At 43.8% G+C, this 22,723-nt stretch overlaps 1 protein-coding gene across 1 annotated transcript in view; it reads right to left on the reverse strand.

The window, feature by feature from the left end:
* Positions 1 to 22,723, reverse strand: part of ITGA9 (integrin subunit alpha 9) — a 241,243-nt gene that overhangs the window by 50,960 nt on the left and 167,560 nt on the right. The window contains exons 19-21 of the mRNA XM_082192761.1: positions 5,773 to 5,865; positions 4,710 to 4,789; positions 520 to 603 (exon numbers count right to left, since the gene is read on the reverse strand). Coding sequence (XP_082048887.1) covers positions 520 to 603; positions 4,710 to 4,789; positions 5,773 to 5,865 — 257 coding nt within the window. The remainder of the gene's footprint in view (positions 1 to 519; positions 604 to 4,709; positions 4,790 to 5,772; positions 5,866 to 22,723) is intronic.

Consider the following 22,723-nt stretch of genomic DNA (forward strand, 5'->3'; position numbering starts at 1 on the left):
TGCACAAATAGCCTTCCCTTCTAAATAGCCATTTTAAACTATCTATTTCTCTTTGAGTGCCTTTATCCTACAAAAAAAGGGAAAGCGTAAACAGAATTCTGACTGTGAAATAAAACAGAAAGGCTCATAGCAAGACCTCCGTGTGACCTGTACTATCCCAGAACATTTGACCCTAACCTTTGGTCTTGTGGGCCTGAACCAAAACATTTGATTTGACCTCAGAAATAATGTCTTTCTTCTTCTTTTAGGTGGTTTACAGTGCCGTAATTAATGCCTAATGTTTCTGCACTGAGGAAGAGCAACGAAGATTGAAGCAAAATACACAGACGAACAATCCTATCATCATGTCCTGCTTTTGGAGTCTGGGAAGTTAGTACAGAGGAAAGAGGCATTCTGCCCCCAGCTTTACTTGTAAACAAGGAAAAGAATGTGTTTCTTTTTCCTCCCAGAAGAGATGCTTAAAATAATATACGGAATTTTGTGCGCGTGCACATGCTCATTTGATGACCTGCTACTTACCCAGTGATGGATGAGTCCACTTCATGCATCAGGGGAACAGACAGGATGAGAGAGTTGTCATGGAGGTTGTGTTCCAGGTTCCCACTGTGTCAAAAACACGAGAATCAAGCTAGGCGTGCAAATGATTTTTGCAATACACAACCGACCAAAGGAATGCCTTGAGTCTAGTTTTGATGTTCATATATCTCAGTCGCTTCCAACTCTACAATTCTGTGATTCTATGAACCCTCCTGGATGAGATCTCCTGCGGGACCCAGGAGATCTGGGTTCAAATTCTCACTCAGCCATGAAAATTTGCTGTCACTGTCTCTTAGCCTAACTGACATCACAGGGTTGTTGTGGAGATAAAATGGAGAGGAGAAAATTCATGTGTATGTCACCTTGTGCTCTTTGGGGGGAAGGCAAGATATAAATGTAATTTTAAAATAAAATATAAAGACTATCAAGGATAATGGAGGAGTCTCAAGCTGAGCATGAGTGGCTGTATATATGAATATGTAAATGTTCACTTAAAAAACCCAGAAACCTCCTTGCATCTACAAAGCAGATATGTAATGAAGAGTTCCATCCATTTATTTGACCAGACATGTCAGTTTCCTATGTGCAAGAACAGACTCCATGGGGGAGCATTCAAAAATGCAGTTACCCTACCTGAAGTCTGAAGTGATACTGTTTTAAGCTTTGAATCACTTGGTTCTTCTTAAGGTATAAACTGGTTCTAGTTCTGCTGTGTTATAACCTAGAATATGGGGAGCATTCACTGTTCTGCAGGAGAAAACAGGAAGAAGGTCCTTGCTGGGCTTAAAAGAAGTTATGGGGCTTAGAAATGTAGTTAACAGACAGAACCTCTGTAAAAGTATCCTGTACGCCAGGGGTGGCCAACTCCCAAGAGACTGTCACCTACTACTTTCAGAATTAAAGACTAGCTGTGATCAAAGTTGTTGAGCTTTTTTTAGGGAGAAGAAAAGAAAAGCCCCCCCCCATTTTTCAGGGATTGGGGAAAAAAACCTTGGGGGGGGGGGTATGGCGGGAGTCAGTTTTAAGGACGCTAAGGAAAGGTGGCCAAAGATCAACTGCAATCTACCAAAACCTCACGGGGAACTACCAGTAGACCGTGATCGACCTGTTGGACATCCCTGCTATACGCTAAAGGCAAATCCATTTTCTTACGGAGTCAAAATGGCGGCATTCCATGGAGGGAAGAATTGGCAGGCTTGGGGACACCTCAAGTCTTGCAAATGTAGAAACAATATTGGGGGGAGGGGGTTAAGGGGAGGAAACCAAAAGAGACTGAACAAGCTTGGTGCTCATGGAACATAGGCTGACAGTTGAAAGGGGCTGTTGGAAAATGGGTGTGTGTGTGGTTGTTTCCACAGATATGGAATGCAATATCCTGAGATACTGCAATACCCTGAGAACATGGCTAGCTGACAGGCTAGGACTGCTCCATGCAGCAGTGTCTTGTGCTTTTGAATAACTTCATAGAATCTTATTTGTGCAGCGACAGACTAGCCACTTTTGCAAAGGAAATACACAATTTACATGCTATATTTCTGTTTTAGGGGGGGGGGAAATCCTGTGTCTCATCAGCAACACAGTCCAAAATGTCTGGAGGTCATGAGGTTGGGAAAGGCCTCTCTGGGTTGCTTAGGTTGTGCAAGAGCTCCCATATTTACTCAGTGTCTTGCCAATGAATCCCCCAACTATTATCCTCTGTGTGGATAATAAAAAAAGATAATACAGTCTGAGGAATAAAGTTGCAAGTAGCCTTGACCGGCTGGTGTGTTGAGCTCACTCGTAGTATTCATTGGCAGCGCGGATCTTGTTCCACACACCTGGTATTTCTGAAGAGTTACTTTCTTCCCCTCGAGATTCACAGAGCAAGCAGTGGCTCTTCTCTCTCATCTCCCGCTGTTCTGTATGGGGGCTGTGTGTGTGTTTTAAGCAGAGGATCAAGGGTTGTTATGTTAGATGCAAGCGTGGGATTGTGCCCTTTCATGCATCTAACATCACATCTAACATCATCAAAAAGAAGAAGCAGAAGCCTATACTTTAGAAGTGGTGGGTTCTAAGAGCCAAAGTTCATGAAGCTGAGCTGTTTATTCCCGTGTGAGTTTAACTATTTCCTGCGGCTAATCGCAGATGGGCTTTGCTTCTTTGTGGCTTATAATTATGGGAAGTGTGCACTGTGCATTATAGTTTTCAGCACTCTCTTTATCAAATCCCCATACACCCATTATGAGGGATCTATAGTCAGACTGAGAGCTGGCCCGAATGCTCTCCTAGCAGACTTCAGGATATCCTCGGGGGCAGAAAAACATTCAGCTCAGCAGCCTCATGAGGACTTTCAAATAGGGGGAGGCGAAAAAGCCCCCTGTACATGGGGCATCAACATCAAATAAAAGCTGTCAGCTTGCTGGCTTGGATCCAATTGCATACTTCACTAGAGTGCCAGAAAATAAGTTGTTGTTTTTTTGCAGTCGTGGCTGAAAAATTAAATTTAGTGGATGCAAGAATAGAATGAGTAAACCTATCCCAGCTTCAGGGTTCTCTGGATCTTGCCACGACATACAACAAAGATAAGTTGCACCATCTCAAAGTGGTCGCTAGGCAGGCACGGTCATTGATTACAGTGGTGCCTCGCAAGACGAAAAGAATCCGTTCTGTGATTCTCTTCGTCTAGCGGTTTTTTTCGTCTTGTGAAGCAAGCCCATTGAAGGATTAGCAGATTAGTGCTATTAGCGGCTTTTAGCGGCTTTTAGCGTTTATCTGCTGATCGGATCAGCTGATAAATGGCTTAGCGCTATTAGCGGCTTTTAGAGGCTTTTAGCGGCTTATCTGCTGATCGGATCAGCTGATAAGTGGCTTAGCGCTATTAGCGCTATTAGTGGCTTTTAACTGCTTTTAGCGGCTTATCTGCTGATCGAATCAGCTGATAAGCGGCTTGGCGGCTTAGAAAAAGGGGGGAAAGGGGGGGGAAACCAGCAGGCACTCGCAAGACATTGTCGTCTTGCAAAGCAAGCCCATAGGAAATTCGTTTTGCGAAGCACCTCCAAAACGGAAAACTCTTTCGTCTAGCGAGTTTTCCGTCTTGCGAGGCATTCGTCTTGCGGGGCACCACTGTATTCATCATGCACAAATGTGGCTGTGTTGACTAATCTCCATACCTAGAGAGATTGGAAAGGATGCTTCTCAGTCAGTTTAGATTGGTGCGTGGAAAAGGAATAATGCCTTTTTTGTGCTGTATTACATTACAGAACAGGGAGAGATTAAGCCAACACATCAAGTTATTCTTTATGAGCTATTATTAGGTTTAATGTCACGATCCCTTGGCACCACAAACATCGTCCAGATCTTAATAAATCATGTATGAAATCATGTTCTGTGTTTTCCCTCACTGGTCTAAGCAGAGAGTTTCAGTAATGAACGTGGTAATGACAGGGATACCTCTGAGGCAAGTCCTAGCAATTGATTCATTGTCCCTCTCTCAAAACCTTTCACTTTTTTTCTCACCAGGAAATCAGCAAATGGCTGTGAGAAAACCTGTGCTTTGAACACAAAAAACCAAAATGCCATGTAAAACCACCACAAAAATATAATGTTGGCCTGGTGCATAACTCATATCCAGAATAAAAAAAGGATCCACAGTGGAGACAGCTCAGGGATGCAACTTCCCACAGCACCAGGAAAGCGAAATAAATGGCCCGTTTTAAAAGCATTCAAGGCTACATTCAAGGAATGAGCAACGTGGGAATGGACTGTCTCAGTCACTTGAGACGCTAAATTATATTACATCACTGACCATTTATGTTCTTCCTTAAAAGGAGAGCTAAGATTCTTTGTTATACGCTGGTTTTAATCCTTCCAGGACTCTTGCCTGCATCCTGAATGCTGTGCCTTTCTGAATATTCTTATCATCTATACACATACCAGTATTTAAATCTTGGCCTCTCTGCAAATAGCATGCTAAAACGTTAACCATTTTGCATCTTTTTAAAAAATGAAAGAAAAGGAAGGAATTTGTGCCAGCATTCGATAAATATTTTCCTCCAAATATGTCCATATCTAGCTAAGGATGAACAAGTCAGTCTGTTTCAGTCCCATGCCAGTTTTTTCTTTCTCTCCATAAAACCATCCCATCCTTTTCCTGCATCTATCTGCCTGAAGATTAAAAGTGAAATATACTTTACCTCTGAGCAGTGACAAGGAATGAGAGAATGTCCTCTTCCCCAGACAAATGACTAGTATCAAAGATGACGCTGAACTCATACTAGGGAGGGTAAAGAAAACAGTGTTTAGCACTTTGTGGATCTTGTTCTGGATATGAACCATATTGGAATTAAATACATTTCTTCCATGACATTGCTGCCATTTCTCTAAAATGCATACATTGAGCACCATTTGAAATGCCTAAAGCTTTCATAGGTAAAGAGCCATAGTTGTTTTTCTATACATAATCAACGTCACCTGCATGCATTACTCATGTATGCAGGTACAGACAGGAACTCATATCCAACATTGGAAGTATGGTCCCTCTCGGATCTGTACCAGAGCATGCCATCAAATGTGAGTAAACACAAAACAGCTACATCGCTCTCCCATGACAGGCGCTCCCCCTCCCAAGTTCAATGAACTGGGAACAGCAAGGAACAGGAAATAACTAAAAACTGAAGAATTCAAAATAGATTTGGCAATTGGCTTCACTGGTTGTACACAGAAAATCTAGCTTTGAAACACCCAGCAGCACTGTTGGAATGAAAGGCTACAGGCTCACTAGCTAACTGAAAAAATATGACAAATAAAAATTCGGAATGAAAAAATAACACCACCATTTATTTTCATTGGCTCTGCGTTGCATAGCATGTATCTGAACATTACATACTTTGAATAGCAGGAGACAATACATGATAAAGCAGGGCAGCTAAGGACAGAAATGGTGGACTGCTCTCCTCCAAATGTCAGCCAAGGAAGCTTCATAGCATTATTTTCTGGCCGCTAAAAAGAACTCACATTAGAATTCCCAGTCAGCTTCTATTAGGGCTCTGTGGCTACGAACAGCCGCCACAGCCCGACCATTGAACTTTGCTTGGTGAGGAAAGACCAGGGGCACTTCACAACAAGAGCCGAGTGGTGACCACAGCACCTCTGTGGTCAAGGCGCAAAGCCATGCTGTGTTTGCAAAGCAGTCAGAGACCCAAAGGTCCGCTTGTTACACAGAGAAGCTCACAGCTACTGAAACCCATAACTCTCTACCTTTGACTTTGATCTCATGAAGGGGAAACCCACGCTGCACTTCAGAAAGTCAGAGTCTGGCTCCAGCAATTCGCAAGCAATGCCCATCTCATCCTGAAAAAGAGGGGGAAGCGAGGAAATGCTTCAGTACATGAAACTGCGGCAGAGAGAAGAAAACACTGGGCTGTATCCAGACAAAGTTAGATGCACTTTCTTCCCAATGAAACCAGTGGGATTTGACCAAGTCAATCAACAGACCTCACAATAAGACTTGCATATCCAGTAATATATAAAAATACTAATATTAGGCAAGTGCCTTTGCTGTATTGCTTTCAACATGTGCTAAAATTTTATTTGTTTAGGCAAACCCCACACATGTAATTTTAACATGCAATGTTATTATGTATGCTTGTTTTTTAAACCGCTTTTTTACATTTCTTTTAACTGTATTTTCCATTAATATTTTATACTATTTTATATAAACTGATTAGAGTTTTTGGTTGTTGATTAAGCAGTATATAAATCTAGTTACACAAACAAACAAATATAAGATTAGATATAATACCAACTAACTACCTAACGGTAAAGAAGCATAGTTACATTTATTTGGACTAGATCTTAGCTTGTGACTTTGTTGCTCTCAACAGGAATTTAGCTACAGTTTCTATAACAGTCACAGAGAAGAAGAAAAACATAGCATTGTTGAAAGGTATTCCAGGTTGCAAAATGGTTACTAAGTGGTTAAATGACCACAGTAAGAGCACAATGCAGCTAACTTAGTTTACTTTTCCTTTGCAAAGTTGACTGCAAAGCTTAGCTATCAAGAGCATGAGGGAAAGTATGTCCCCTTAATTTGTCTCCAACACCTTCCACTGACTCTCAGTGATGGACCAGTGATCTGCAACTCCCTCCTTAACTAAGCCACCTTCAGGTATCCATCAGGTCCCATAGGCTCCTGCTTATGGTCAGGACTGGAAGCTTGCACACCAACCCAGTTATTTTCTAAGTGTGTTTCACCAACAAATGGACTCATTATCTAAGGTTTAAAGGTAAAGGTAAAGGGACCCCTGACCATTAGGTCCAGTCGTGGCCGACTCTGGGGTTGGCGGCGCTCATCTCGCTTTATTGGCCCGAGGGAGCCAGCATGTGGCCAGCATGACTAAGCCGCTTCTGGCGAACCAGAGCAGCGCATGGAAACACCGTTTACCTTCCCGCCGGAGTGGTACCTATTTATCTACTTGCAATTTGACATGCTTTTGAACTGCTAGGTTGGCAGGAAAAGGGACCAAGCAACGGGAGCTCACCTCATCGTGGGGATTCGAACTGCCGACCTTCTGATCGGCAAGTCCAAGGCTCTGTGGTTTAACCCACAACGCCACCCACTTCCCGTATCTAAGGCTTAATCATTATTAAAAGTGAGCTGTTTTGGTTTGAGCAAAACCTAAAAAGGATGTAGCTGAATATACTCACTCCTCACATCCAAGGGCCTCCTATTTTCAGAAATTAAAAGACCATCTGAGCAGTTTTAGAAAATGCCTCCATATAATCTTCTCAAGGCCTACCAGTTAGGCTGATCACCATCCAACAGCCTGCTGTGGTTTTCCATGGATGCACTAATATGATGTTTGGTTTCGCTTTAACCTAAACTCCCACATTTCTTCTCATCTAGTATTTTCATTTATATTCTCAGTAGTTTAACAGAGCTATGGTTACCTTAGGAGAACATGATCCGGATTTTAATTGAAAGAATGCTGCAGAAAAATGTATCACTGAAGAACACGAACTTCTGTAAGTTATACACATGCGCACTGCCTAGGACAGTTTAGAACAGGGGTCAGCAAACTTTTTCAGTAGGGGGCCGGTCCACTGTCCCTCAGACCTTGTGGGGGGCCAGACTATTTTTTTGGGGGGATGCCCCACAAATAACCCAGAGATGCATTTTAAATAAAAGCACACATTCTACTCATGTACAAACACGCTGATTCCTGGACTGTCCATGGGCCAGATTTAGAAGGCGATTGGGCATTGGGCTGGATCCAGCCCCCGGGCCTTAGTTTGCCTACCCATGATTTAGAATCAAATCTTGTTCTGTTGCGCGTACTGGGATCAAGGCCACCGGATTATACAAACAAAGTCAAACTATGGATCTTGTACAAACAGAGCCTTTTGGGGCCAATGAACAAAAAAGAGTGACCATAACTCAGTGCGGGAGCTGATACTTTGCATGGAACGCGTCCTAGCTTTGATTCCCAGAAATTCTAATTTTTTAAAAAAGGTCGTGGTAACAGTACTGGAGAAGACTTCTGCTATGATCTTGGAGAGTAGACAATACTGTACCTGATGGGCAAATTGTCTAACCTGGAATAAGACAGCTTAAAAGGTAAAGGTAAAGGGACGCCTGACCATTAGGTCCAGTCGTGACCGACTCTGGGGTTGCAGCGCTCATCTCGCTTTATTGGCCGATGGAGCCGGTGTACAGCTTCCTGGTCATGTGGCCAGCATGACTAAGCCACTTCTGGAGAACCAGAGCAGCGCACGGAAATGCCATTTACCTTCCCGCCGGAGTGGTACCTATTTATCTACTTGCACTTTGACGTGCTTTTGAACTGCTAGGTTGGCAGGAGCAGGGACTGAGCAACGGAAGCTCACCCCGTCGCGGGGATTCGAACCGCTGACCTTCTGATCGGCAAGCCCTAGGCTCTGTGGTTTAACCTACAGTGCCACCCGCGTCCCCTAAGACAGCTTACTGTGCTCAAAACAACTCAAAGCACTCCATGAGGATCAAATAGCACTATATTAATTTAAAAAACCTAACCAGGCATTAAATCTTTATATTTCTGAAGAAGGTTTGCTTTATTTTCAAATAATAACAACAGCATTTAATGGAAAATTTCAAATAAGGGATTATCTCTGTATGTCACAAAGTTGGTACAGTGTTGAACCAAGATTGGGAAAACCCAGGTTCAAACTCCTAGTTAATCTAAGCACTTCAGTGGGTAATCTTGTAACGAGACCTACTTTCTCAACCGAATATACTATACAGGTGAAGATAAAATGGAGGGAGGAAAGAACCACAGATTCTGTCCTAAATTACTTGAAGGAAGAGTGGGGTCTAAATTTAATCAATCATTCATTCAAACAGAAGGAAGCCTTGGAACAACATGTTCATTTTACATTGTTAGCTGTCTGAAGATCCGAAAGTACTATGTTTTCACTCTCAAGCCATCTGAAAGGTGGTCTCCTGGATCCCTTGCAATAGCAAATAACCTAGAATTATCTGCATCACTGTGAGGAATCCTTAGCTGCATCCTTTAGACCGTGCACTACAGCCATAGGTGAAATGTGTTGTGCTGCCCTTGGTCTGAAGGCAATAGGATGTGTTGAAATAATTGTGGGGAACACCAGAGCTACACCAGGGTTTCCCAAAAACACCTGCACTGTTTATATTTGGCAAAGGGCTGTAGCAAGGTGGTTCAGCAGGAGCTCTGCATGCAAAAGATCCCTGGAATCTCCAGGTAGGACAAGGACAAACCTGTTTTTGAAACCACAGAGGGCTGCTGCCAGTCAGTGAAAAACCTGTGGCGCTCTAAATGTTGTTGACTGGGGCTAATGGAAGTTGGAGTCCAACAACTTGTGGAAGGCCACAGATTACCCATTTCTGGGATCGACAGCTAGGTGGACCAATGGTCTAACTCAGTGTTTCCCAAACACTGGCCCTCCAGCTGTTTTTGGGCTACAACTCCCATCATCCCTAGCTAGCAAGACCAGTGGTCAGGGATGATGGGAATTGTAGTCTGAAAACCACTAGAGACCCAAGTTTGGGAAACATTGGTCTAACTCAAGGTAAAAAAGATTTCTTTGTCCCTATATACACTTATCTAAGTCTGCTTTGCTCTCCTTCTCCTCTTGTTTTGTTCATCTCATGACAGGATGACCATTTCCTTAATACACGTGGGCTTCATCCAGACGCTTAATACTCCTCAACTGACCAGGGAGACTCAACACCTGAGAAGGGTCAGGAACTATAACCTTGAAAGAAAAACAAACTAGTTTGTCACTCAATTGTGTGGTGTGAAGAAATATATGTGAACTAGTGCTGAACACCTGAATTTGCCTTCTTAACTTTAAATATCTTTTCTACATCAAACCTTACTTGTGCAAAAATACATCTAGGCAACTCAAAGAAATCCAGCAACACAAACATTAAAAAACTGTATAACGAGAAGAGACATTTCCTGGACAAAATGCAACAGGGTTTTTTTAACTTACATTTTTTGATAAGATCAAACAAGCTGACAGCTATGAACATCCGGAGGGAGGAAGTTCAAAAGACAACTAAAGATAAGTAACAGCTTCTTCAGAGCATTTTGCGATGAAACAATGTGCACCCTTTTACATTCCTTGATACAGATTTAAAAGAACAGGATAAAATAAAATGGTAAAATAAAAAGCTTACACACTCGGGTTTTGTAAAATGACACTATTTAATTACCCATTCATTAAAATGAATGGCAGCTAATGAAATACCCCTATTAGATATTATGAGCCCTATTCAAGTGTTCAGCCTGATCACAGGTGTAGAGAGCTAGATATCTTTGTCCTGCTCCAGACTCAACCATTCCCTATGCATGCAGACTGTTCTCCTCTCCCAACCTTCAGTCTTTACTACAAAGATATAAAGAGACCTTCTAACCGTGTGTAACTGAGCACTATTAGAACTCGCCTTGAGATCACGAATCTTGGAAACTCAAAAGTTCCCTGTCAAACCAACCCTCTAAATTAATAATAAAATAATAATAATAATAATAATAATATTTATACCCCACCCTCCCCGGCCATAGCCAGAGCCAGGCTCAGGGTGGCTAACACCAGTAAAATTACAGTAAAAACATAATGGGGGGGGGACAATTTAAAATACAGGTTAAAATGCAATTTAAAATGCAGCCTCATTTTAAAATTAGCCCACAGATCAAAACCATAAGGGGAGGGAAACATAAGGGTCAGACTGAGTCCAAACCATAGGCCAGGCGGAACAGCTCTGTCTTGCAGGCCCTGTGGAAAGATGTCAAGTCCCGCAGGGCCCTAGTTTCTTATGACAGAGTGTTCCACCAAGTTGAGGCCAGTACTGAAAAGGCACTGGCCCTAGTTGCGACCAATCTAACCACCTTGCGACCTGGGACCTCCCAAATGTTGTCATTTGTGGCCCTTAAGGGCCTCCGCAGGGCATACCAGGAGAGGCGATCCCATAGGTATGTGGGTCCTAGGCTGCATAGGGCTTTAAAGGTCAAAACCAGCACCCTAAACCTGACCCTGTACTCCACTGTTAGCCAGTGCAGCTGGTAAAGCACTGGATGAATGTGATGTAGCCCACCCCAATGTAGCCCTCCTCAAGATCAAATTGAATACCTGCATAGAGCTATGCTGTTCCTCCAAAAATCTATCACATTTGACAACACTACACATGTGGATATATTTTATTGTACAGCTGAATCCAGGCTTAAGTTAGCGGTTCTCAAGTTAGCGTCAACTAACCTGCTCCGTTGATTTCAGTGGAGCTGAAAGATGAAGGACTGGACCAACACATCATTTATGAAAGACCTAACACTTTCCAGGAACTGTAAAGGTAAAGGGACCCCTGACCATTAGGTCCAGTTGTGACCGACTCTGGGGTTGTGGCGCTCATCTCACTTTACTGGCCGAGGGAGCCAGCATACAGCTTCCGGGTCATGTGGCCAGCATGACTAAGCTGCTTCTGGTGAACCAGAGCAGCGCACGGAAACGCCGTTTACCTTCCCGCCGGAGTGGTACCTATTTATCTACTTGCACTTTGAGGTGCTTTCAAGCTGCTAGGTTGGCAGGAGCTGGGGATTCGAACTGCCGACCTTCTGATCGGCAAGTCCTAGGCTCTGTGGTTTAACCCACAGTGCCACCCATGTCCAGGAACTGTACAAGTATTAAAAGACAACACAATCCCTGTCTGGGAGCTTACAATCCATTAGACCAGTGTTTTTCAACCACTGTTCCGCGGCACACTAGTGTGCCGCGAGATGTTGCCTGGTGTGCTGTGGGAAAAATTAAAAAATTCGAAAGATTTATTTTTTAAAAAAGTCAAATTTTCGATTGGGGCGCCGTCCCCAGAGGGAGGCGGGCGAGTCGGGCGGTGAGATGCGGAGCGGCGGTGGCGAGGAGAGGCCGCCCAGCGCGGGGCTCTCGCCGTCTGCCTGCCTGGCTGCCTGCGAGCTCGGCGGGCAGCGCCTCCGTCCGCAGCGCCCGCCTCGCGGCTCTCATTCCCTGCCCCTGCCAAAGCTCACCCAGCCAAGCCGCGCTCTCCTTCCTGCCTCGCTTTGCTGCCTCCTCCCCCCCCACCCCCAAAACTTGGAGGTTCCCCGGCGCCGGCCCGCAGGTTTGACCCCCTTCTCACACCTGTTCCCGCTCCTTGCACGGAAAGGGGCGGATGGGGAGGAACGGGGCTTGCCGCTGCCTCCGCTCGCACTCCCCCCCTCCTTCGTGCGTCCCTCCCGGCGTGACGCTGCACGCTGACGTCACGGGGCTGTAACGTGGTGTGCCTCGAGATTTTTTTCATGAAACAAGTGTGCCTTTGCCCAAAAAAGGTTGGGAAACACTGCATTAGACATTCTATAAAAGGAAAAGGGAATGGGGGAGGAGTGCCAGGGGAAAACAGATCCAGTCACTATTTCTGCATAATTCACAGAAGCACATATGCAACCCTTGTGTCTGATTCACTGTTTCAGAGTTTGTCAGTGCAAGAATCTCCACACTTGTTCTAGGAAGGGGAAGGGGAATTCTAATAAAAAAAAATAAGGAAAGAATATTTTCTTTGGCACTGGACACAGATTTCCTGCTTTCTTCCATGATCTCATTAGTAAGTGCTGAAGGCACACCCACAACTCCAATTCAGCAAATTCTGGTTTCACATCTTATAGTCCCTGCTTGTTTGGGGAGGGCTTTTTCAATAGAATTAATTGCAGAAAAGCTCCCCCAACCCCGCTGCCACACAGCTGAATCTATTTTTGGATCATGAGATCACAGGTGTTGACTACACAGGAAGTCTCCAAACGAAGGAAAGAAACATCCCTGGGGGGTTTCAATGTAGTTTCTCCCCCTCCGAACTCTCCTCTACCTTTGTAACTGCAACAAGAAACATTAGCACATGGGAAAAGAATCCAGTGCCTAAAATGCTGTAAGTAATGTGTCCAAAGTATGACAGAGAGTGTTAGATCAATCTAAACAAAACCAAAACCAGAAATCCTTGAATCAGCGTGTATATATGGCTGAAGTCATGCATATGAGAAAGCTGAAGTGGTCTGGCAGGAAGGAGAATATGAGTACAGTTCCATTTGCAAGGAAATCATTTTTTACAAAATTAATAATAATCTGCAAACATTTGAAGAATTTTGAAAAATTGTTTGCATTCATTTTCTGAAGTTAAATTAAAGCTTTTGTGCAACTTAACTACCAGAACTCAATCTTAGGTCAGATTTAAGACCCAGTTCAGGCTTAACTCCACATAAGGTTTACCTATCATTTGACATCTTTAGATATGGGAATGTGGGGAGGGAGGGATATCAAGGACAGTCTTCTTCAAACCTTGCACAGCAGTGATTCACAAGAAGACCACCAATTGCTATGCTAGAAATTTAGAAGCATCCAAACCAAACTTGGGTCTCCATCATCCCTGACCACTGGTCCTGCTAGCTAGAGATGATGGGGGTCGTAGTCCAAAAACAGCTGAAGACCCAAGTTTGTGAAACACTGATCTAAACTGATATAGTGAATACTACTGTTAAGGACTGAGCTCCCAGTGCATTATCAGCACACATTACTTGGGAAAATATGTAAACACTCAAACAATCAAGTTCCAAACTGAAAACACAAAAGATCATTTGCATGGTGAGAAGAGAGGAAGGAGGCTGCCAACAAGAGTTCAAACAGGTTTTCCTTTCATTTGTGTTATTTCCCTACACGTTAACTCTTTCTAATTCTGCAATTGGAAAGGAAGTTACTTGAGCTAAATTGCTGTTTAGATGGGCTGGATGTGAAGAATATCCGGCCCTGTCTGTAGACAGGAAGTTCTGGAAGTGTGTGTGTGTGTGTGTTTTAAAAAAACAGAAATCAAAAGATGCTTGTGAATTTTGCAGAGCAGCTCTGCAGATGCAAGGTTCTGAATTATTGCTCAGGATAAGCAACTAAATGCCTCTGTGTTTATCCAAGACAAGCAGCCAAAAACCTTTATGGGTTCTCTCATTGCTGTTTGTAATACTGAATGCCATTTTAACTCAAAGGTGGAGCTACTTCTGGATTTCTCTTCGCATGCTCTCTGGGACATGCTGATGTAAGATTATCATCAGCACAAATACTAGTTCATTTCTACCAAAAAAGGAGAAGTCTGTTTCCTCTGCAAGTCAGGTTCTTGTGATAAAATGCCATTAAAGCTAGAGGATTCTAACAGAGGCTCCCTTAAGAAAGCGCTGGCGAGAGTCTCATTTTGGACTCGCTTGTGTTTTCTCTGTCTTTTGGAATCCTTCTTGGACTTCTTTCCTTTTAAGAGAGACTAAGCTATTATTTCTCCAAAGGGCCGAATTTATCACCAAGTCAGTTATCATGTCAAGGAAGGAATTACATCTGAATCGGCTAAAGAGCAAAGTCTATTTTGGTAGTTCGGTCAAAATGCACAAGGCAAAAACTGAAAACTTTTCAAAAAAACACACTTACCTCCAGAATAAGTTCTCAGATTAAAGATGGGAGACATCTTGCCACTTTAATAATATATATTTTTCAAGGTTGAGTGGTAGAGCATCTCTACTGGAGATCTCTACTGCCGGACGTCCCCGGTTCCCCTTTGGCAGTGGTGGCGGCAGCGAGCAGCTCCTGAAGCCAGCCAGAGCCAACTGCCCTACCAGGCTGGCTCTGGGCTGCTGAGGCTGCCGCCTCCATGTTTCCTGGGGACAGATTTGCAAATCTGGGGACATTCCGGGGACGGAATTTGTCCGGGGACAGATTTGCAAATCCGGGGACGTCTGCTAACCCTATATTAGTCACACCCCTGTTGTCCAAACATGCAGCATGAAGAGGGAGGGTGCCTTCATCCATTCACCCATACCCATGAGGACTTCCTTGCATGATCAGGATTCCAGGTGGGATGGAATTGTTCACCCATGTATCTTATTGCATACAGCTTAGGGAAGGGCTGATTAGAGAGTTCAACATCAGGGATGAGGCTAGTGGCTGGCAGTGGCATGCACTGATTCAACTTAATTTATCCGCTTACTGAAATAATTGACATTCGGAGAACACCAAATCAATTCACAGAACAGCAGCAGTCTACAATGTTCACAACAACGAAACTTTTGAAAGCACCAAGGTATAGGAACTGGGGTGAAGATGAAAGTGTGTGAATCTTCAGGGTGGCAGGAGAGAACATATTATTTATCAATATCCTTCCTAACGTGCGCTAGCAAGTTACATTCCCCTTTTATATGCACAGCAGATAGCTGGTTGCAGGCTCGTGTGAGCCTCTCACTATTATACAATTCAATCTGTCTCAGATTGAATTGTACGTTCCTGGTAGGTTCCCCTGAATCCCTCTTAAAAGAATAAAGACGCGATAATCTTATGCAAAGTCAATAAAAGAAGTTTACTCACATCAGTTCACAGTTGGATTCCTGAAGGCAGACTTAGTTACAAATATGTACATGTGGATCTATCCCATATGGGGGAATAATCCCAGTGCTTCTGCTAGCTGAGATCTAGCAGAGCAGTCCTAGCTAGAAGCTGGTCAAATGAGGAAGGAAGTCAAAAAGAGAGAGGTGTGCTGCGTGATTTGTCCTTTTGTTACCTGGACACCCACCTTCCATCACATGCAATAAGAAGGCTGCTCCAGCCAGGAGGAACAGGAAGTTTTGACTGGCTGGACCACACATTCCCTTGCATGTATTCTCTAGCATTACAAGGAATGTTGTACTTGACTGCCTCTCGTGGATCACATCCCACAGAAAGCAGGAACCTGAAAGGGTCTTAAGGAATAGGTGGCTTCAGTTTCATAATTGGGCAGAAGGCGAAAAGAGTACTTAGTAGTGGCAAGTTGTGGGAGGAGGAAGATGCAGGCGATGCAAAGCAGGTGTACTAAAGGAGGGGAGAGGCATGAACATGGAGGGGGGTGAAAGGGGTACAAAGTGGGACTGCAGAATGGAAGAAACAGCCTCAGAAATGGAGTCAGGAAGGTGAACAATGAGGACAGTGGTTGCATTAATTTATTACCTGACCTTCCCCCTAAGCTGCTGGGATGGGTTGCAGCATTAAAAGCAATGTTAAAATTAATTTATAAAAATCTTGTCGCATGGGGAGGAGAAGCTATTGGGGCTTGTGGGGGAATGGCAAGAGAGATGGCAAAGAGCCCCTCGTACATAAGGTATTCATTCCATTGGTAAGACAGGTGGTTTGTGAGCATGTCAAAATGTATTGCTTTGTAATCACCAAAAAAGAAAACAAGGGGGGGGGGAGAAATTATCAGAATTAAAATCTGACCCTTTTGGTAAACACAACTGTAACCACAGGAAGTCATAGCTGACAACGTTTCTCCTTTTTTTAAAGGAAATTCCCTTATTCCGAATAGGATTCCTCGCAAGAAAAGGGAAAGGTTGACAGCTATGCAGGAAGTTAATACAGTATGTGTGCTTTGAGTTTTAACAGGAATAGTTTTTCAAGAATAGTCTGTCATTCTATAAATTAAAATGAGTAAAAAAAAAAATGTCACTGAATCCAGAACATGACTTAAACCTTTGCTTCTGGATCACAAGTGTTATGGTGGAAAAGTGCCACTCTTTTTTTTAATCACTTGTATGTACACCTTGTACAGTGAGACACGTAGGAAGGTGATGTGGTGCATTTTTGCATTGGGTCATTTCTGCAATCGTTCTACACCAGTGCGCATACCTGAACTCTATGCCGTGAATTAAATAAAGGCTGGTGTGATCTCTGGGCTGTTGTCTATGTGGTGTTACTAAAAGCTATTGCGCCAAGAGCAGCCTCTCAGTTTGGATTTAGGGAACGTGACATGGAGAGGGGGTGGGGCTATTTTATATAGAACATAGGGCTGTCACTGAAAATGTCAGCCCCGTGAATTATCTGCATAGTCTGATCTCCTGTAAAATATGTAGCACCAATTGGGAGAATATAGGTGTGGCCAATGAGGCACTTAAATTCATTCAGTTTCATCAACTGGGGTGGGTAGGAAGAGGGTGAGACATTCTATTGTGGCTTTTTAATACTTCAGTTGCAATTAACAATTTCAAAGCTCTTGTTCCATAAACACTCTCACACTCACATAGTCCATTCATTCATTAGAATGATATACGGCAAAGTTTTTAAAAGGCAACTGTGTTTTGCTGCCAAGGAAAAGAAACTCCATTTCTTAAGAGCCAAAACCAATACTTCTCACATACTGTGAAAGGCCAGAAAGAAGCCTCTTTACAAAACTTACTTTGTATGGAACAGATCAGACACTGTTTCATAGATTTCATAGAACTATAGAGTTGGAAGGGAACTTGGGGTCATCTAGTCCAGCCCCCTGAAAAGCAGGAATCTCAACATCCAGTTTGAAACCATACCGGACCCTGCTTAGTTTTGAATTAGTATTAATGGCTATTCTTTATTTTGCGGAGATCTTTCTTGATTTAAATCCTAACAATTTAATTTTGTATGATCTTCTCCTGTAGATACTGGAAAGAACCAGTTACCAACACCACACTGGTTACATTATGAAAATAAATTTTGCTAATATTCAAATTTAGCTGGCCTTGTTCATGCGTAATGCTAAGGCAAACCATGGGCTGGTGAGAACAAACACGGATATATCTTTTCAAATAATGCACACTCACTCTTGCATTTAGAAAGTCTTTAAGGGAGGGAGATAGGGCAGCTGACAATCTACTGGAAGCTGAGCTGAAACTTGTCTTTGATTTTGCCAAATCCAGATCTGCAGGCCAGCTCTAACCACTAGACTTCAAATGCACAGAGAAAGACAACAAGAAGTTATCAGAAAATCGATTCACAAGTGAGCTGAAGAGAGAAACAAAGGGTTAAGTGACTAACGTGGGACTGACAAGACCATGGAAAAGGATGCTGTCAAAATGATATTTAAGATAAATGAGCTTCCTCTGCTTGCCCCTTTAATCTGAGCCTAATCCTTTTAAAACCAGGATATCTGCAACCAGTTACAGTAGATGCAGTAGGTTCTTACATCTGAAGGTCAAACAAATCCCAAGCAGCTGAATTTCTTATATATATATATAAAACTTATAACAGCAACTCCCCAGTGAAAAATAAAAAGGAAATAGCAGCTGATCAAGGACGCATTTTCTAGAAATCTAAATGCTACAGATGGGCCATAAATGAACTATATTTTGGAAGACAAATCTCAGTTTTTTTGGGTTTTTTAAAAAGTAACACTAATTATAGGCAGAGGAATAGGAGATTGCAGTGCTTGAATGAATGACACAGTGATCCTATGCTGTTGCCTTTTTCCTGTATAAATCAGTCTTCAGTTATGGCCAAAATGACTATACATATTAGAAATAAGATGAGGGTTATTTATGTGTTCATGTAGAAAACCACCTCCTTCCCAGAATAAGCTCAGACAAAATGAAGGCAACTGTGTGGAGCGTAGAAAAGAACATCCCTTTCCATACGGAGACCACAAATCTTCTTAATTGCACCTTTGAATCTGTTAAATAAAAACCCTTAAATCTCTCCTAAGGAGTAAATGCCTGACCAAATGGAATGAGAGCACGTAAGACAGGAAATCAGGCCTGTTTGTACAAAACAGACATGCCCCAAATTACATGGTGGTATGTCCAACTTGGAAAAGAGACCTTTTTGGAATTACCACAACGAGGATTACGGATTGACCAGAAGTTATGTGTTGTGCATGTGGATGTCATATTGCTATAACATTTCAGGCCAAGTCTGTCTTTATCAGTGTTCTAAGGCCTGGTCTACACAATGCAGCAGGATGAGGCAGCAGAATAGACTGTACCGCTTCAGATTATTTGCAGGCAGGTTTTCATTACATGGAACGGGATATTTGCATCTGGTATGGCCCACTTTTAATATAAAGTGGTACAGTCCATCCTAGTTCATTCTGCAGCTTGGTGTACACATACCCTCCAACATTTTTTCAGTTAAAATAGGTACATCCTATTCCATGATTATACACACACACACACACACACACACACACACACACACACATCCTGCCCATCTGACTGGGGTGGCTTCCAACATATATAAAAACATAAAAAACATTAAACATAAGAAACACTTCCCTATATGGGACTGCCTTCAGTTGTATTCTAAAGGCTCCTTGGCTCAGAGGGTCGCAAAAATCCATACCCTCTGATGGAAATAGGGGCACCCTAAGGAAAAGAGGGATGTGGCAGAGGGACGCGGGTGGCGCTGTGGGTTAAACCACAGAGCCTAGGACTTGCCGATCAGAAGGTCAGCGGTTCGAATCCCCACAACGGGGTGAGCTCCCGTTGCTCGGTCCCTGCTCCTGCCAACCTAGCAGTTCAAAAGCACATCAAAAGTGCAAGTAGATAAATAGGTACCACTCCGGCAGGAAGGTAAACAGCGTTTCCGTGCACTGCTCTGGTTAGCTAGAAGCGGCTTAGTCATGCTGGCTACATGACCCGGAAGCTGTACACCAGCTCCCTCGGCCAGTAAAGTGAGATGAGTGCCGCAACCCCAGAGTCGGCCACGACTGGACCTAATGGTCAGGGGTCCCTTTACCCTTACAGAAAAGCAGGACATGCCGGGATCAGAAACAGGAATGGCTTCTGTAAATCCTTGGGAAATAGGTACACTTGGAGGGTCTGCTGTACATGAATCAGCCACACACTTCTTCAAAAATACCTGCTGAGACATGGGTTGTTGTTTTTTCAGTTGCAGATGTGTCTAATTAAGTCTATCATGCAGAATGCATAGGATTGGGGGGGGCATACTATCTCTCAACTGAGCATCATATTTTATTACTGTGAAGCTGTGTGGAAGTTTAACCCATTTCTGCTCGCTTCTAATAGCAATTCTGACTGTAACTACGTAGTTTTCAAATGGATTTAGCGTCACCTCTGTTAGGCGGATGGGAGACATATGAAAGATAGTATCTAAAATGGGATAGCAAAAGAGATGCAACTCTTGAAGCTGAATGGCCAAGCATTCAACATTAGGGCTCTAGTACATGTAGCAATTTGTACAAATGGGGGAATTTTGCTAGGGCAGCTTTTTAACCACCTTGCAACATGACATGTTATCAACATAATTATAAAAAGTATCAGTTCTAATCTTAAGAGGCTGACCACTCATTTTAAAATTTGAAGATAAAATTTAGCATGTAATATACCGTATTTTTCGCCCTATAGGACACACTTTTCCCCCTCCAAAAATGAAGGGGAAATGTGTGTGCGTCCTATGGGGCGAATGCAGGCTTTCGCTGAAGCCTGGAGAGTGAGAGGGGTCGGTGCGCACCGACCCCTCTCACTCTCCAGGCTTCACGTAGCTCTCCGGAAGCAGCGGGAGCCCAGCGCTGGGCTCCCGTTGCTTGCGGAGAGTTGCCTGCATGCGGAAGCCTGCGCGCCCTGAGCTCAGCGCGTCCAGGCTTCGCGCACCTCTCAGCAAGCAGCGGGAGCCGGCGCTGGGCTCCCACGGCTTGCAGAGAGCTACCTGTTCTGGGGGCTGGGGTCGAAATAATTTCCCCCCCTTTATTTCCCCCCAAAAAAACTAGATGTGTCTTATGGGACGGTGCGTCCTATAGGGCGAAAAATACGGTAAATACTCTGTTCTCGAACACATTCCTATTTAGTTCTGTCCAAAGATAAATCCCACACAGTTCCATTGGACTTACTCCCAAGTAAGCAGGTTTGGAATTGCAGTGCCAATGTAGAGCATGATAGCATATGTTTTGATTGATTTCAAGGATTACCCATTCTCATAATCTGCCTGCATTTAAAAATTTAATGCATTTTTAAAATCAAATAACTGAATCCACTCTAGGCTGCTATAACTTGAACCATTTACCATCAGGCAATAGCTTTTATTGGAAGCTTTTTCATCACAGAAGGCTCAAAGGTGTTTGTAGCACATACAAATGATACTGTGTTACATGGCCAGACTTAAGCCTAGTTCTTACTGAAGTGGGAACCTGGGGGCAGGGGTGATGGAAACTCCTTCACAGAATAGCAGTCCTACTCGTGAGAAGACTAGGCAAGAGCAACATCTGGCTTTTGTTAGGAAAAGTGCCCACCTGCACTCTGAAGCCACAGACTTATCACTTTCATGAGAACTTTAATGTTTGGTTACTTGTTCAAGACTGCTTTGAGACAAGAATCCTCCATGAGCTGATAACTGACTGGTTTTTTTATCCTGTAGAAACCACAAAGCAACTACTTCCAATGACTGGCCAAACAATGGCTCAGTTCCTCACCTGGGCTACTGGTCCACTTTCCTTGCACTCCAGGTCTTTCCCATCATGATCCCTCTCTCGAGCCACCAGGGACAGCTCCTTTACCCTCAACCAAATTCCACCTGGCTTCAGATTTGACTTGAAAGACACTACGATAAATGTCCCATGGACCATCTAACATACTGATCATCATCTCTGCAATAGGCTTTTGCAAAATGGCAATTTTGGATTCTTTCTGGAGCAGGAACTCAGTCATTGGCACATATGGACTGAAACAATGCCTTGGTATGCCACTTCTCCAATAAGAAAACTGGCCCTAACCAAGTATTCCATCTCTCTTTTGGGTAACCTACTGAGAGGCCACCAAAGGAAAAAGTACAGCACCCTACCACATTTCCAAAAACAGACCAAGCTGCTCTGAGCACATTTCACTTTCCCCTTACAAAACTGCTGGGGATAGAGAGTCTTAGGGAAGGAGAGTCTGAGAATACTTTATTTTTTAAATGTTTGCATCTAGGGGAAAAAGAGAGGAGCATTTCTCCCCATGCTGGCACAAGCCACAAAGATCACGGCAGTGCCATCAATGCTTCAGGCACTGAAATAAAACAGCAGGGTTGCTGTTAGCGCACTGGACACCTCTGGGAAGAAGTCACTGGCCAATGGCTAACCATGGTTTGTGTATCAGGAACCCTCAATAGGACTACTCACTTCTCCTCCTCACTCACTCACACCCTCTCTCTCTTCTCTGTTCATCATTATAAACATAAGAGTCCAATCCACTGCTCAATGCAGCGTCAGCAAAGCATGAAGCTACACCATCCCTGGCAATGCATATCCAGCCTCTGAGTTCCGCTAGGAAGGAAGAAGAAGAAGAGTTTGGATTTGATATCCCGCTTTATCACTACCCGAAGGAGTCTCAAAGCGGCTAACATTCTCCTTTCCCTTCCTCCCCCACAACAAACACTCTGTGAGGTGAGTGGGGCTGAGAGACTTCAGAGAAGTGTGACTAGCCCAAGGTCACCCAGCAGCTGCATGTGGAGGAGCGGGGAAGCGAACCCGGTTCCCCAGATTACGAGTCTGCCACTCTTAACCACTACACCACACTGGAAATGAAGGTTGCTAGTTCAGAACCCAAATTCTAGAGCAGAGGTCTGCAACCTTATCTGAGGATGGGCTGGTCAGAGGATGGGCTGGAGCGTGTGTGCACGCGTGCTCTTCCGGGTCGGAGGAGCGCCCATGTGCATGCGCACACGCTATTTCTGATGCTCCTCCGACCCAGAAGTGCACCGAAAATAGCATGGGTGCATGCGCATGGGCGCTTCTCCATCCCACATGCATGCACACACACTATTTCCAGTACACATCCAGGTCGGAGGAGCACCTGTGCGCATGCGCACAGGTGGCATCAACCTAGAAGTTGGTTCCCGCGCCGGTAAGAACAGGGGGCGGTGGGTGGGTGGGGGCAGCAAGGGTTGCCATGGGCTGGTTAGACAAGCC

The sequence above is a fragment of the Podarcis vaucheri genome, assembly GCF_965113315.1.
Source record: "Podarcis vaucheri genome assembly, chromosome: 12".
Taxonomy (NCBI): Eukaryota; Metazoa; Chordata; class Lepidosauria; order Squamata; family Lacertidae; genus Podarcis; species Podarcis vaucheri.